The sequence below is a fragment of the Strongylocentrotus purpuratus genome, unplaced genomic scaffold, assembly GCF_000002235.5.
Source record: "Strongylocentrotus purpuratus isolate Spur 01 unplaced genomic scaffold, Spur_5.0 spur5_scaffold_14, whole genome shotgun sequence".
NCBI classification, from domain to species: Eukaryota; Metazoa; Echinodermata; class Echinoidea; order Camarodonta; family Strongylocentrotidae; genus Strongylocentrotus; species Strongylocentrotus purpuratus.
In genome coordinates, this window is record NW_022145599.1 from 27,567,667 (window position 1) to 27,584,521 (window position 16,855).

General features: G+C 35.2%; 1 protein-coding gene across 1 annotated transcript in view; it reads left to right on the forward strand.

Moving 5' to 3' along the window:
* The first annotated feature begins 985 nt into the window (after nt 1-985).
* LOC100888046 overlaps nt 986-16,855 on the forward strand; it is a 57,683-nt gene continuing 41,813 nt past the window's right edge. Inside the window, exon 1 of the mRNA XM_011668569.2 lies at nt 986-1,313. Coding sequence (XP_011666871.2) covers nt 986-1,313 — 328 coding nt within the window. The remainder of the gene's footprint in view (nt 1,314-16,855) is intronic.

Genomic DNA, 16,855 nt, shown 5'->3' on the forward strand with positions numbered 1-16,855 from the left:
ATCCCATACAGGTCATGGCTCTTCTTTGTCCATAATCAAGTTACCATGACACCTTTAGATTTCAGTCCAGTAGCACAAAAGTTATTGACGATTGTAATACCACAATAGCGTTCGCATCAAATGGATTTATGCCCTACAGCTTGCAGTGACATGTTGTGGTGTGTGTTTAATATACTTGTCGAAACTTATTTTAAAAATTCTTGCGCTATTATCCCAGTTATCAGTTACAGAGTGCTTGCCCGACATAGCTCCACCCCTTTGTAACCCAGGTGATCAAATTGACTCTGATTGTGGCGTTGGGGACGTTGAATTTGCGCCCTCTCTCACACATTGCGTTCTTTAGATAGATGCCTCTCACATCAGAGGTAATTTAGCACCTAAAAACATAAGGGAGCATCGCTGCTGCAGACATAAAGAGGAAGTACAACAAATTGCTTGTGGAGAACAATACACGGGGATTGTGTCTTCATGAAAGAAAACGAGCAACTATGATTTGGTGATTAGATTGTGTTTTATTTACACAAGGTAAGAAAGCACACAATCAACATACAGCACGGTCCGAAGGCCACATTCATCGTAAATGCACTCAACAGACGGCTGTAATTTACAAGCGATATTCACCGAAATCCGTGTCTGCTTATCGTTTACAGTAATCTGTCTGGCTCGAAGAAGAAGGCGACAAGTTTTCATTTGCTAACGTGGCGGGTTACTTAGAACTGGAAAGAGCATTGTGGATTATTTATAATATTGACTGGGAGTCATTACTGAGGTGAAAATGAATCATCAGTTAAATGCTCGTTCAACGCTTTTATTTAGATGAAACACGGTTGAGTTTCTGGCTGTTGGTGAAGTTTTGCATAAGGAACGAGTCAGACGACAAGGCGGGCGATCGTTCGGCGGATCTGTAAGCGATCAAGCGCCAATCCTTCGCTCTCGTCTTCGACTCGTTCCGAATTATTTATTTTCGTCGTGGCCTTATAATATTATGCCACGGCCTTCTTACTTCATCACGGCATTCCACCAACGCTTCTCGGGGTTACGCAAAATCAGGATTCCTTCCAAATACGACATCGTCACCGGTTTCGTCTTCACGATCTACTTCTGGTCTTTCATCGTGTTCAATTTTCTGCCTGCAGCGACCAGCGACGACCACCACAGCGAGCTCCCCGCCGGCTGGCTGTCGTGGAAGTATCCCAGCCCTCGAAGTAACCCCGACGAGTGTGGATGGACTGACGTAGTAACATGGGCAGGAGATTTAACTCGGAATATATCATGGATTTGCGATCCTGACCATATACTGGGATACAATGAAGGTAATTATTACACGTGCGATTGCATAACAATTCATATGTGTTATGAGGTGGGGATCTGAGTGGGTGTGGATGTGTGTGGGTGTGTGTGTGGGGTGGGGGAGATGCAGTTAGATGTATTTTATGTTACATTGTTTCCATTCTGTCATATTATTTGTTATAATTATTCGAAACGTATGAGCTTGTTTTTGTTTTATCTATAAAATGTAATTTTGTTTTCTATTAATTTGTTGAATGGAAGCACAATAAATAATATTCATAACAAAAAAAGTAATGCGTTTCAGACATTATGAACCTTATTGCAGGTGAATGTGGAGACTGACCCACAAATGGGAGTGGGGATGGAGGGAGGCCCCTACCCAGCTACCCCTTGTTAATGAATAATGATTCCAACTTGACCTGACACAATTCAACTTTGGCATGTACTGTGACGGACTCACTGAGGCTAATGATAGGCATAAATTTGTAGTTTGCTAATTGTTTTTGTCTATACCCATCACAATCAAACCTCAATAATTATGTTGTACAAGGCTATTTGAAATTAAGCCTGGCTATATACATAATACGTTATACATGAAGTTGTGTTGTAAAACCCTATTATGACTGTACCGAATTAATATTTATCTTGGTGAGCTCATTAATCCCCAGATTGGCTTAAAAATGTAATACCTTAGTGACATCTTTATCTTCTCAAGAGCCTGTATCTATAGGTTGTGATCCACGATTTTGTAGGGTTTCCTTCATCATGTTCATGAAAATAGTGATAAATGGAAAAAAGAACAGTATACAGCGCTATGTATTAAATGAGAACTATAACGCATTCGGCGCCCTGTTTCATCTAAATCATACAAGCGGTTCAAAACTACAACAAAGTAAGCACGTTATTGTTTGCTAACTATTATGTTTGTGCATTTTGTGGGATAGAACACCCTTATCAGCACGAATGTTGTTTTTCATAGGGGTCTACTAGGCTAATTACATTTTGCTCTTCATCATTTAACATAAAAATGCATTAGTGTTATTTATTGACTACATTTCGGTCATATAGAGAACCGATTTTACTCGTATGGGTACACGTGAAATTGGCTTTAAGTTATAACATGTGATACATTAGGATAACCCATAGTTATAGCTGGGAGTTATATACCATATGGATGTTAATAATATCGTTGTAAGAGGGGAAGAGAAATAGAGAGAGAGAGAGAGAGAGAGAGAGAGAGAGAGAGAGAGAGAGGGGGAGGGGAGAGTGATGGGGGGGGGGGGAGGACAGAATCGAATATGAAGATAAAGTCTATACCTCCATAAGCATGTACATTAACACATTCCTGACTCTCTAGTGTATTTTAGTCGATGCTTTTGGTACATGAATAAATAGCAGGCCAGTGCTCTGGAAAAAACATGAACTTTCATGAGTTTCAGCGACGAGGAACTTGCAGGGCGAAATACAAATGCCACACACTCATGAGCACCATAATTAGATCGGAAATATATCACGTTTCTCCAATGTAGGGCGTAGTGTGCAATGGCGAGCAACAATACATTCTAGTCTTTCTATTATTAGCAGAGGTGCGGTTAAACTTAGAGGTAAACTGCGCCGAATGTACGGGTCATTAATTTTAAGAAAATATGATTTATGTAATGCAGGAAATGTTATTATTATCCTGCTTGATGCATGCTTACGTTCTAACAGAATATAGATCAATATTGGATCTAGAATCTAGAGGATCTAGAACGAAATTCTTGAAATATAGCTTTTGTGTATTTTAGTTTCCTTCGGTTATCAACCCTGCCAGACAATACGTTTAAGTTGATTGTTCAGGTGATTGTTAATATAATTCAAAACCTGGTAAAATTGCACACTGATGATTAATTATGCTTCGCCATATCCATTTATTTTCCTTTTAACCTTATACTACATATTGGATTTTATTGGCTTAGACCTATCCATTCATTGGAATATAGTCTAAATAAACAAAAATGAGATGTATTGATAATATCAGCACCTAGAATAATATGATGTCATTAATTTACCTTCTTTTAGAACTGCAATATATACACCCTAAGATATTCTTTATACTCAAGTATATGTCGATATCAAAATGATTATACTTAAGTACTTCGAAGATGACACTTTATAGAGAATCCTTAAACCTATTTGCAGCCGATTATGTATGGGATGCTTTGTTGGGTCTTTACCATATACTTACCGGTGCTGTTCATGTAGACTTGTCTTAGATGGATGATCTTGGCAGTGCATATAACATGGTATACAGATGTGAACGAGTACGCATGAGAAGGGATATATCTGTGACAGCTTGTTCTGAGACAGTTCAAGACACCGTGAAACATATACGCCTGGCGTCACAGAGGTTCTAGAGGTTCGAAGTTTAAACTCCACCACAAGTGCCTATATAAGTCATTCATATGAACGTGATGGCAAAGACTTTCGAGAAACCAACCTCAGAAAATTTCAATATCTTTCTCCATCACCTTTTGAAATTTGCAAACTTTGAAGTGGCATATGATATTTCGCAATTCACGATGATCACGATGATGCCAGTGAAAATGGTTTTCTTACTGATGGGGGTAGAATCAAAGTCTGATGCGTGAAGTAATTGTGCTTTAATAGGTAAACTTTTGTTGAAGATCGACAGACATCATATTTTACACCAGTTTTTGTGTAAAATGTGATCTTTTTTATAGCAATATTTACTGAAACAACGCTATTCTGGCCCAAAATAATTACATTTGATTGCCTTTTATATGTACCTGTAATTCCGAAAGGCTTTTGTGATTTTTTACTCGCCAAATTATATCGAAACTTATTTGTTTTTATCTCGAAATACACAGGAGTGGAAATCCATGGTAAAATTAGTCGATTTCTAACCTTCATCGGCGAAAACAAGTTATTATTTGATATCCATCAACTTTAGCTGTTCTCTTCGTAACATGTTAAAGACTGGGAAAGATAGTCGGACATGAATGTTACCAGATTATTTTGCCGTCCAAGCTTTAAAATGCTTATACGATTACAATCCGCCAAGGTCTTACGTCATTGAGGCTTGATATATTAGATATTTTCCGGTATTGAGCATCGGTTTCAATCAATGATTGCTCTAAATAATGCAGCACCCATTGAAGTGATTACATCTCGACTGCACGCCCCCATACATGCAACATTAACATAAACTCCACCAAAAAACATTAATGGGGTTTTCTAGATTTATGCATGAACCTAGGTTCATGATATATGCATGTCATAAGTAGGAAGGAAGGCAGCAAGAAATCCATTTCCTTTCAAAGTTTCGGAATCGCTGTACTGGAAGAAAAAATAAATCTGTATAATACAACGATAGAGTTGTTTTAAAGGAACTTTATATCTGAGCAAAACATTAATGATCCATGTCAAATCTACGTTTGATAAGTAAATGAAATGAATTGAAATTAGATTATTATAATTATTAATTTATTTTCAAAGTTCTCCTTTCTTGTTTGTACTGATTAATCGGCCTTATGTTTTACAATCAAACTGTAAACCCTTTTAAAAATTATTGATTTAAAGGCCCACTGCACTACTTGTAGCTACTTGCGCCCTCTATGTAACAAACAATGCCTAATCGGTGACCATTGGTCCCCCATGATCCTCTTTTCTTATGTTAACTGAGAGCTGAGTTGATGAGATAACCACATGTCCAGTGACCTTGCAGGGCAGTCTAATCCCTCCTGTAAACTACAGCAGATAAGCTTTAAACAAGTGCAAAAAATAATGTGTGCATTTTTTTCGTTTTTAAATACTGTATATGAGATATAACTACATATACCATTTTCAATACAACACAATAATGTAATGTTATATGTAAGCAAATGTATTGTTTTTAAATATTGGAAGCAACATTTATTAAACATGTCGAATATCTTGTTTAAATTTAGAAATTCCTGTTTTAAGATGTCACTTCTTTATGTAGACCTGGAATCAAATTGTTGCGCTGTTCAAAATTACATTACTTCTTCTTTTTGATAGAGCCATTATCTTGGCAGGTGCATTACCGAGCCATGCCAGACATGTCTGTTATCATGTATCTTAAATATTAATGCATTAATTGAGTGACCTTTGACCCTTTGAGTCACATCCAATGATAGATCTAATCTGGAGCACAGACGTGCCAGCGTTTTGTTTGATCTTTATCATTAGTACACTATTAACAGGACAGGTCTTTGTGTACTGTATTTAGAAAAGAAACAGGACAGACGTTTACCCTTGTGTGTTATCATTCGATCAATGGAGTTATTAGGTTATAGAAATGTCTGTCCATGAAACTCAGTAGATCAGGAATTAAGTTGGAAGATGAGATGTGATTTTACATCTTGACTTAGAAGCAAACGTTTGCAAGTGATGTTTAGCAAAACATTTTATTAAATTGCTTCAATTTCGTTTCTATAGAAGACCAGCGGTGTACATAATGATGTAATGTTTTAAATCTTAATATGTTCATGAGGACAGTCGAAGACAGAGTTTGTAATTGCTTCTTCGTACTGAGCTAGATTTTATTCGTTAATGTTAATATTTGAACCCCATGAATGACTTCTTTGAATAATATTCAAAATACGACGTTTATACAATGAACTCTTCTCGGGCTCGTTGTTTCTTTTCGCTATTCAGAACGAACGTTGCCAAGTATAACGAAAGACGAACGTTTCTATAAATCACAATGGTAAAAATGATGACCTAGCTCATAATCAAATGATCCCATCTCTATCAGTTTCATGACATCATCAGGTATACGAAATAATCTAATCGGTAATGGCTCAGTGGTAGAGCACTGGTGTCGTAACCGGGAGGTTCCGGGTTCGAAACCAAGTCATTGAACTAGTTCAATCCTCATTTCAAAGTCCCTTGGGAATGACCTTAAGCCGTCGGTTCCCTGGTTGTGTACTTACATGCATATTCATGCTTTCTTAGCAATCAGATTAAACAAACCAACAAAAAAACCTTTGTCAATTAAGGCTTATTTCTCAGTTGGGCCATGGTTCGATTGGCGCATTTTTTGTATTTGTCAGAGAAGCCTCCTCGCTGTTCCGAATCATATATGACCGACCACACTACGCTGTAGCAAACTCTGGATCCCGGACTGTTGATACTGGCTCTTTACAATGACGCGAAAGTCCTTTAACCTTGTAAACAGATATTTATTCAGAGAAAAAGTCATCATGTCCGATGTTCAAAAATAATATAGGTCGACATATCTTATAACTACTCCATTGTCTCGAGACTGCATTATTTTGGGATCCTAAGATTATACGATTACATGTATCCCCAGGGGATTGCCTAGAAGTCCTGTAGGATGTGCTTTCCCAGCCTTTTATCCGACATGTCACTTGTATTCACTTTTTGATTTTCTCATGTTTCATTGAGTCTGACAAAGCGATATCTAGCCCGTCGTGTAATAATATTGACGGTGATCATAACGAAAAGAAGAAGATGATGAAAATGATGCTGTTCATAAAGATGAAATAGATGAAGAATGAAAGACAACATTATTAAAACATGGAACCTTTATAAGAGGTGAAAGAGAAAGAGAAGACATTCAGTTAAAGGACAATAATGTTGTGCTAATGACTTCATGAAAGGGAGACGGAACTTGAAGGGAGACGGATAAGGAGAAGGGGGTAGATTTAAACCTCCAAGAAAGCGCGAGGATGTCGTCTGCTCCCTCCTACCAACCCTGGATGTAAACATGGATCGCATCACTCTGGGTCAGTGGATGTTCTTTTTCTCTGGGATGATCAATTGCACCCAGCATCAGTCAGCATTAGAAGCACAAACACATTCCTCCAGTCTCTCAAATCAGATGCTATCTTCCATCAGTACTTGAGAGAGAGAGAGAGATGGGGGGGGGGGGGTGGGAGAGAGACAGAGAAAGAGAGAGAGAAATGGGAGAGATAGAGGATGAGAGAGAAATTAATAATGAAGAAATAGGGATAGAGAGAGAGTGAGAGAGGGGGTCAGCCAGGGGCTCCCGGTGTTGTAAGACGTTTCTGAAAAAACAACAGAATTGAACAGACACAATTCGACTTCACAGATGTTTAGTATCGCCCCCCCCCCAAAAAAAAAAGGTCTCATAAATGTCAAGATACTATACCTCTTTCCATAGTTTTGTTGTGAAATGATTATCGGATTTTGTTCACTTTCTAGCCATGCAAATCATGTAAGTAAGATAAATATACGACAGGCGAAATAACCGCCTCAAACTGTTGTGTGGTTTACCTGCGGTCGGACTCCGTGACAAAAATACAATTTTCTGAAGCAGTTTCAAGGAGCCTCTTTATACGTGGTTACATAGCTGATAATGATTAGCATTTCATTAGATATTCTATGTCTGTTTCTTCCTTCGATTTGTTAGCTTTGTATAAACCAAAGAAAGAATCTTTATCTTACTTTCAAAATGTTTCGTGACGTTTTTATTTTTTTTTAATAAACACCTTGGACTAGAAAAAGAGAGTGTTTTGTGCTATTTGGGGAGGGGGGGGGCGGGGGGGGGGGGGGGTCATGATTATGGTTAGATTTGGCATGTTATATCTAAATGGTAAAACAAATAAAATCATACCAGTTTTTTCAAATGATAATGATAATAATAATCTGGATTTATATAGCGCTGCTTAATAATAATAATAATAATGAGGGAATGGATGCGTGGGGGAGGGGAGGTGGGGAAGGGGAGGCAGGGGAGGTGGAGGAGAGATGGGATGAGGGAGGTTGGGTCGTCTATTAGACCACGTTTCAAATCCAAAGTAAATAGGAAAGCTCCGGCAAATAACGTTTATTCAATTTCCCAACTTGATTTCCGAATCGCGCCCAGTTGAGAAATGTCAATATTTAAATAGTGAATCATTGTTTGCATTTTGAAGCCTTATGTCATTTTGGTTAAATCAATAAGAGCTATCGCCCCGTTCATTCCGGTGGTCGCACATACCCTGTCTCCTACAATAACAATTTTGTTTGGCCTTTGCAGACAAGTCCAGTTTAATAAAACAGATGTTGTTTGTGGAATTGCGGTCTGTATACAATTCAATATACACTGTCGCTCATATAGTTGGAATATTTTTGTTTTACCCCAATTTATGGAATTATTTTTAAAATAACTTAAAAATAATAGATCTAGATAAAAGTATACATTCTCAGATTTTATTGAATAATAATTTGAAAATGTGTGTTTTGCGTGACTGTATGCTACTATGCCTATCAAATAGGGGACCTACGCCCTTAAGTCATAAACGACAGTAATGAAGATTAATGCCCCACAAAAGCGCACTAATATAGCACATCGACACGGTTTTGATCCTGGGGCCTCACATTGTTCTGAAATTAAAGTTTACTTGTCAATTATTGATGTCATTATCAACACTTTAAGTCATTTGAACATTCCACTGTATCTAACATAGCATGGAATGTTCATCGTTAGCCAATAAATTAATGACATCAGTAACTGATGTATAAATGGAGTGGAAATTTACTTTGGAGTAATGTCAGCATGAAACTTAATTTGCATTTCGTATGACAATCTTAGTATAGGTCACCTTCCTATTTTTAGTTAGTAATATTGATTAACATCAGCTCGATCGACTAAATGTCAAACTTGTCTGTTCAACATACTCATGCAGTCTTCAGCTTAGATAAGAAGAGCGCACGCAATGTGTGTTTACTTCTGCCAAGTTCATGTCCTGTTCACAGCAATCAAAAGACAGCATCAGTCACTATCAGAACATATTTAACACCATTGAAGGGAAAATATGAATTATGAAATAAAAAAGTATGAAGCTCTTTGTATCAACGAAAATCAAATAAATGTATATTACAATATGATCACGCCGTAATTTATTTATATATTGGTGTATATAAGGAGTGACCGGCAGCTCAGGCTCTAAGGGTTACTGTAAGAATTAATATAATGTAGTAGTAATATATATATTTAAAAAGCTATTAAAGGGATTGGGTATCTTTGCCTCAGATTCTAAACAAAATCCTGGATTAAGCCCATGCTGCAATCATAATTATAAACCTTTAGGTCAGTCAGGAATCCTTTGAATTTTACAAGCCAATCGCATGTTTAATTATCAAGATATTTATGATTGGAATTCGAGGTTTCAAAAACCGTTCTCCAAACGGTTTTTTAAAATAACATTACAGTCTACTGGGGAAAATGAGTATGGTAAAACCGGTCACTCAATGATTTTTACTTTTTTGAAGCACTACATGATCAATTTGAAGACCAATTTTTTTTTTAGGGCTTCAATATGACACCATATCACAAACACTAATAACACGTAGGGCCATGCATCTCAGATTTGTAAAAACTGGAAACATTGTTAAACGATGCCTTTAAACATTATAATAAAAGACTTACAATTCTATTAGTATGACAAATAAGACACGCCACACGGTTACAAACTAACTTAGTATGAACTGAATGAACAAGCTATAAAAGTAATATGGATGATGTTTAATATCTAGTTGCCAAATGAAGAATTCATTTTTATTTCACACACAAAATCCGATGTATTAAGAATGAACCTCCTTCAAAGAGGAGAGGGATACGCAAAAGAAATGCTGGCGGTAAGTTAAGCCCCCCCCCCCTAATGCACTAGGCTGACCTACGAAATCAAATCAATTATATCTGATTGTATACATATCATATCATGATTATTAGATTAAAGTTCAATATTACCGGGAAGTACATGTTTGTTATGAAATTACAGATTGATTACTTCACTTAATACACCTCCTTTGTATTTGACGACATAATCATGATAACTGCTGAATGAAAAAAGAGGATAGTGATATTGGGGAGCAAAGTTGAACGCACTTTAAAATGATATTGATTCCTGAATGCGCATGCCCTGAAGACAGGTGCCTCGATGACGTCACACGAGAGTCCTCCCAGGGAAAGGGAAAATATTTGATTAATGGGAAGGAGGAAAGCTATCTTCTTCTCCTCCACCTTTATTTGTGTTTATGATGCCTTGAAGCGAGCAAGCAAACGTGAGAGAAAGATGGAAGCTATCATCAGCGAGTTAAGAAGAGAAGTGATTGGATGAAGGACGACGGGAGGAGGGGGAGGTAGGGGAGGGGGTAAGGAATTCAGACATCGGTAGGGTGTAATTTGAGATTAGCACAACGGATTTGACTGCTGAGGTGAGAAAAGCGTCGGCTGGGAATTTGTATCCAGCATGGATCAAAAAGCTATATCCGTCAGATAATTCTCTGTCACAAGAACGGTTTACTGTATCCAGATTTTAAGCTACTGCATTACACTTTAAATGACATGACCTAACATCAGTACAATGCATAATAGGCAGCAATATAACCAAGAAGCAAACTCTACCCGAATGGATTGTTTCTCAAATTCATATTTATCTAAAACATCATGAGTTAAATACTACATTTTTCGTACTTAATCTTTGCCCCCAAAACGAAGGAAACGTTGTCTTTTCTCATATTGATTTATTTTGTAATATACTGCGTAAAGAGAGAGGTGCTCTTTTCTGTCTAATAAACAAAATGAAAATAATAAATGACTCATGTACAATTTCATGACTCGCCGTAATGCTTAATATCCATTTTCAAATAGCATTTCAGAAAAGACTTATGCATAATTTACCGAAATGGATGACTAAAAATGTTTGTAAGGTATAACGAGGGAGCAATCATTCACACAGTTATGTATGCATTGTACTTAATAACTCTGTCTATAGTACAACAAGAAGATAGAAACGCTTTTGCAAGAATAATCACAAATTATCATTCAAGCAGAGATTTGTTGTCAAGGCAATCGTTGAGTTACGTCATTTAAACTACTCTGTTTAAGGACACGAGAAATAGAAATGATTTACATTCTCTTTCTAAAAATAAAGTAGTTGCAAAATTTGTTATGTATCATACGCAGAGCATCTTGATTAATATACATTAAGCACAAGCAAAATGCAGAAAATAGAACATAAAAACCACAACGTCCGACTTATTCCGATAGATATCACCCTTTCAACGTTTAAACTTTTTCTAGATTACAGATATTGATTCAATATTCAGTTCAGTTCATTTATTCAATTCATTTCTAAAATGTACAGACAGTTGTACGTGACAAAAAACATACATATTTACAAGTCATGAAATAAAAAGCAATAAATATTATAAGTAGGCCTATTACATTGTAAGAAAATGAATTATGAGAACTTTAAAATAAAGCCAGATTGGCCTTGTGAAAAAAAAGTCCCCATTTGCTAGAGAGTGATTTGGAGGCTTCATAATAATAGTTTCAAATTTGTACAACAAAGGGAAAAGAAACAAGCAATGGATATGAATATATACATGCATAGAATATGAAAAACAAAATACCTACATGTAGATGCCAACAGATATAAAGTGCATCCAAGTAATTACCCGATCCCCCCCCAAAAAAAAAAACAACAAAAAAAAACAACAACAACAACAACAACAACCTAAAAACCTAAATTACTTCCTTTTTCAAGTGGATGTTTTCAAATATCAAAGAGTTGCAAACTAAGCATATTTTGAAATAAAATATTGTTTCAATTTTCTTTTAAAGAAAGAAAGAGAGAGAGAGATGCATGAACAAATATAATTGGGAAGTGAGTTCCAGATTGTTGGGAAACTATATCGAACTGACCGTTGTACAAAGGTTTTCCCGACTTTCCATAAATGAAATAAGCTGCTGTTTCGTGTGCCATGGGAATGAATTTCTTTATTTATAGTGAACATTTTAACAATATTTTTGGGGAGGATACTCTTGAAGTAAAAATATCCAAGTAGGATAGTATGATATTGGTATAAATGGAAAATGTTCAAAGTATTCAATTTATGGAAAAGGGGAGCCGAATGAGTAAGATAATGACTACCAGTACACATTCGTATTGCCCTCTTTTGTAATTTGAAAATGACATCTAATTTGGTTTTACTACAATTTCCCCAGACAGTTATACAATATAAGATATGTGATAATATTAAGGCGTTATACAGTGAGAATAAGGCTGAACCAGGAAGACAGCTTCTTAATTTATACATAATACCAATGCATTTAGATATTTTGGTACTTAAATAGTTAATATGTGAATCCCACTTCAAATTTTCATCTATATTGACTCCAAGAAAACAAATAGATTTAGATTTAGTTATTGGTGTAGAATCGATACTTAATGTAAGATCATTGCAGGTTTTAGTCGCATTGGACAGCTTATTATGGAAAGATATAAAACAAGTTTAGTCAGATTAAGTGTTAATTTATTGGCCTTAAACCATTTAGATATGTTATGTAGTTCAACATTAATATTCTCTTGCATATCTTTTAAATCCGGCTGAGTAAAGAACAAAGTGGTATCGTCTGCATACATAATAAAGTCAAATTTGGTAGATGATTTTTCAATATCGTTAACGTATATGAGAAATAATAGGGGACCTAATATAGAACGTTGTGGAACCCCGTGTTTAATTAAACTATGAGTGGAAGAAGCATCATTGAATATGGTAAATTGATAACGACTACATAGATAGTTTTTAAACCATATGAGTGGGAGGCCATGTACACCATAATGCTGTAGTTTACATAATAGAATATCGTGATTAACTATATCAAACGCCTTTGAGAGATCTATAAATATTCCTATTCCAAAATCGTTATTTTTTACTGAAGATACAATTTTATCCTGTAAATCTATAAGAGCATGACAAGTCGAGTGGTTACTTCTAAATCCATATTGACTGTCTGTTAAGATGCTGTTAGCTATTAAGAATGAATACAAACGTTTATACATACATTTTTCCAGTATCTTTGAGAAGCATGGCAATATTGAAATAGGTCTATAGTTTTTGCAGAGATGAGAGTCATTTTTCTTATAAACTGGTACAATTTTAGCAATTTTAAGTTTGTCTGGTACATTACCTGTACTTATAGATAAATTTAATATATAACATAAAGGCTTTACAATCGAGTATATAATCTTTTTTACAATATTACTGTTGATGCCGTCAAAACCACAGGAGTTACTTTTCTTCAGCGATTTAGTAATTTCAAGAATTTCAGATTCAGTAATAGGCTTTAAAAATAACGATTTCGAAAGTGGATCATTTAAATATCCTTCAAATGTATCATTTCGTGCAACAACTTGAGAAGAAGTTAAAATATTTGTGCAGCAATTAATAAAATATGAATTGAATTCATTAGCTATACACTGTGAGTCATCTATTCTTTTGTCGTTGCATAAAATATACTGAGGTGGATTACGTTTGGATTTACAAAGTAGTTTGTTTATGACGGACCAAGTACCCTTGATATCATGCTTGGTTCGATTCAATTTATCACAAAAATATTTCCTTTTCACTTTATGTAATATATTATTAACTTTATTCCTATATGTTTTATACTTTGCTTGATTTGAGGGTGAGCGATCATTAAGAAATTTCTTATACAACTTATTTTTTTTCTTGATATATCGTAAAAGTCCTGGTGTTATCCAAGGTTTACGTATACATGATTTCTTATTGTTACTAGTACATAGAGGTAGATTTCTGTCATATAAAACTAAAAGCTTACTTAAAAACAAGTCATAAGCAGTATTAACATTATTGCACGAATACAATGAAGACCAATCCACTTCGTACAGTTCTCTTTGTAATTTCTTTACACCATCATCTGTTACTGCACGTCTGAAATTAATTGTAGTATGCTGACTCTTTGTCAGCAAATTAGTTTTGTCCAACACAAGAAAAATAGGTAAATGGTCTGTTAACTCAACAGAAAAACTGCCACTTTCCAGATTTCTTTCGAATGTATTAATAAAAATGTTATCAATGAGAGATGCAGTATTCATAGTAATACGAGTTGGATATTTGATGACAGGAGTAAGACCAAATGAAAAATTAATGTTTAGGAAATCGTTTGTATTTTCATCAGTTGATTTCAGTAAATCTATATTAAAATCGCCTGTCATAATAATTTCTCTTTTTTCAGTGCTAAGTTTTCCAAGCGTTTCAGAATAAAAATGTATGAATGATTTAATATCTGTGCTAGGCTTTCGATAAAAAACACCAACCGTCAGCCTATCTCTATCTTGTCTAAACAAATCTACACATAAATATTCACAAGTGGAATCACTTTCTACGGAGTGTGTAATTGATTCTCTTCTTTGAAAATTAATGTCATTTTTAATGAAAATACCAACACCTCCGCCTCTACCAGATTTTCTATCAACGTTGACAAACTTGTATCCATCTAAATGAAATGGAATTACTGGTAAACCACATATCCATGTTTCTGATATAGCTATAACTGAAAAACTGTTCTTTATGATAGATAGAAAATTAGAAATGTTCTCAAAATTTGTATGAAGGCTTCTGGCATTTAAGTGAATCATGCTGAATTCGGCACAAGACTGGAAATGTTCATTAAATTCAAAAGGGGTGTAGCTGTTACAAGCAAAATCTGGGTTATTGACATGCAGATCAGGATCAAGATCGTTAAGTGGGTTGTTCATACGAAAGTTCATTCTTACTTATAAGATTACACATTTTGATCGTAGCAATAAAGAAAGAAGAAGAGAGCGCAACTCTACAAAAATAAGTATTACAAACTATTCCGCACCTGAAGCATAGATGGAAATACATGTAAAAATACATGCAACATGCAAAAGAACGAATGTGGGAAGAATTGATATATTTATATTCTTTCATTATAGTCATAAAAGTCAAATTTATTATACGGAAATACAAAAACAACTTAACAAAACAGTTAAGCATAAACAAATACTACATTGATTGAAAATTCCAAGCAATGAATATATATATATAAATATATGTAAAACAGAATTATATACAAATAGTACAAAAAAAAAAAAAATAAGCGTTCACTTTGTCAAAGTTTGTTATCGAACGATAAAAAGGGAAGTTTTTCCCTCCAGAAGATTGTTTAGTTCAGATTTAACATTTCACTATTCATTTGGCAGAGATTTCAGGTCATCCTCGTTTCTGATGAGTTTTTTCTTATGGTCCTTATGTTAGTAATAATAGCAATCTGTCTTCCATAAAATGCTAACTAACGTCGTTTTTGTTTACATGGGCAATACATAACAAAGGCCTACCTAATTGTTCAATGAAGATGTAATCAGAACTTTCAGGCTTTAATTCTCTACACACAGTTAATGAAAGCAATTCAGGAAGTCAGGAGCATTAAAACTATGAAATAATTTTACAAAATTATTATTATTTTATTACCGGTCATTATCCGGTAAACATTAATAATTAATAATGATAGGCATTTCTATAGCGCCGTCTATCTAGAAATTTATTTCGAGGCGCATTAATTATTACCACGGCTTTAGCCTAGCTGCCATTACAGCGCTCTAGCATTTCGAGGAATTAATTTCAGCCAGGTTGCCATTAACTTCACCTGGGTCGAATGTGGCAAATGAAGATTAAGGCCATGCCAAAGGACATTTAGTGCCGCAGATGATTTTCCCTTTGAAATATAAGTTTGAGTACCGTCCCATGATTGCATTGATGAAGAAATCATCTGTAGGCAGTTGGGAGGAAAGTATGTATGTAGGGCATAAGTATTGATATATGCTTTGAGGTTTTGGAATTATCAAAATGAAGAAAATAAATCGATTCCCACTGTCTTGCTGAATATCAAACACTCCACACAGAAATGGGTATAATGGACTACATTTTTCAGCCAATTTTCGTCATGTTGCGAATGTGAGGGCATTTGAATTAAGAACACTCCTTTCAAGGAGACATTAAATCCTTTCAAAATGACACCCCCCCCCCAAAAAAAAAAAAAAAACAAACAAACAAAAACAAAAACAAAAAATGAGAATGCTCACAAAATTATTTGTCATCTTGACCAGAACTCAACCTTCCCTTTAATTCCGATGAGGTTAGGAAAACAGTAGCTAGGGTGAAGCATGTGGGCTTTCATTGTTTACCAAGCGGCCATCGTGACACCATTCTAAGGGATTAAGCCAGCTCCTGAGATCTACAAGCGATGACTTACAGTTTTATTAAAGGCCAAAGTGTAACTTGCTATTTCATCATGGTGACTTTTACTTCTACCTGTGTATATACAGTTATAAGATGATGAAGCTGATCCTACTCAAATGATTGGTTGAGAGCATACACGTGACCAGGCATTTATTTTGCCCAATACTAATGACCGGTCATTAACACATCATGTTATAAAACATCATTTTATAAAACAAATAAAACGTCTTATAAAACAAATAATACACATCATTTTGCTGGTATACCTTCGAAACAGTCCAAACACCCTCGGCTATCGCCTTGGGCGTGTTAGAGTGTTCCAAAGGTACCTTGTGTGGGTAATTCTTACTAATGCCCTCATTGCTATGTATTATTTGTATATTAACAACTTAATTTGACATACCTTTACAAAGTTTTTTTTAATTTGTTAAAAATTGATTTGTCCCGATTTGTTACTTGAGAATGTATTATACCGCTTACATTTAAATGTATTCACCAA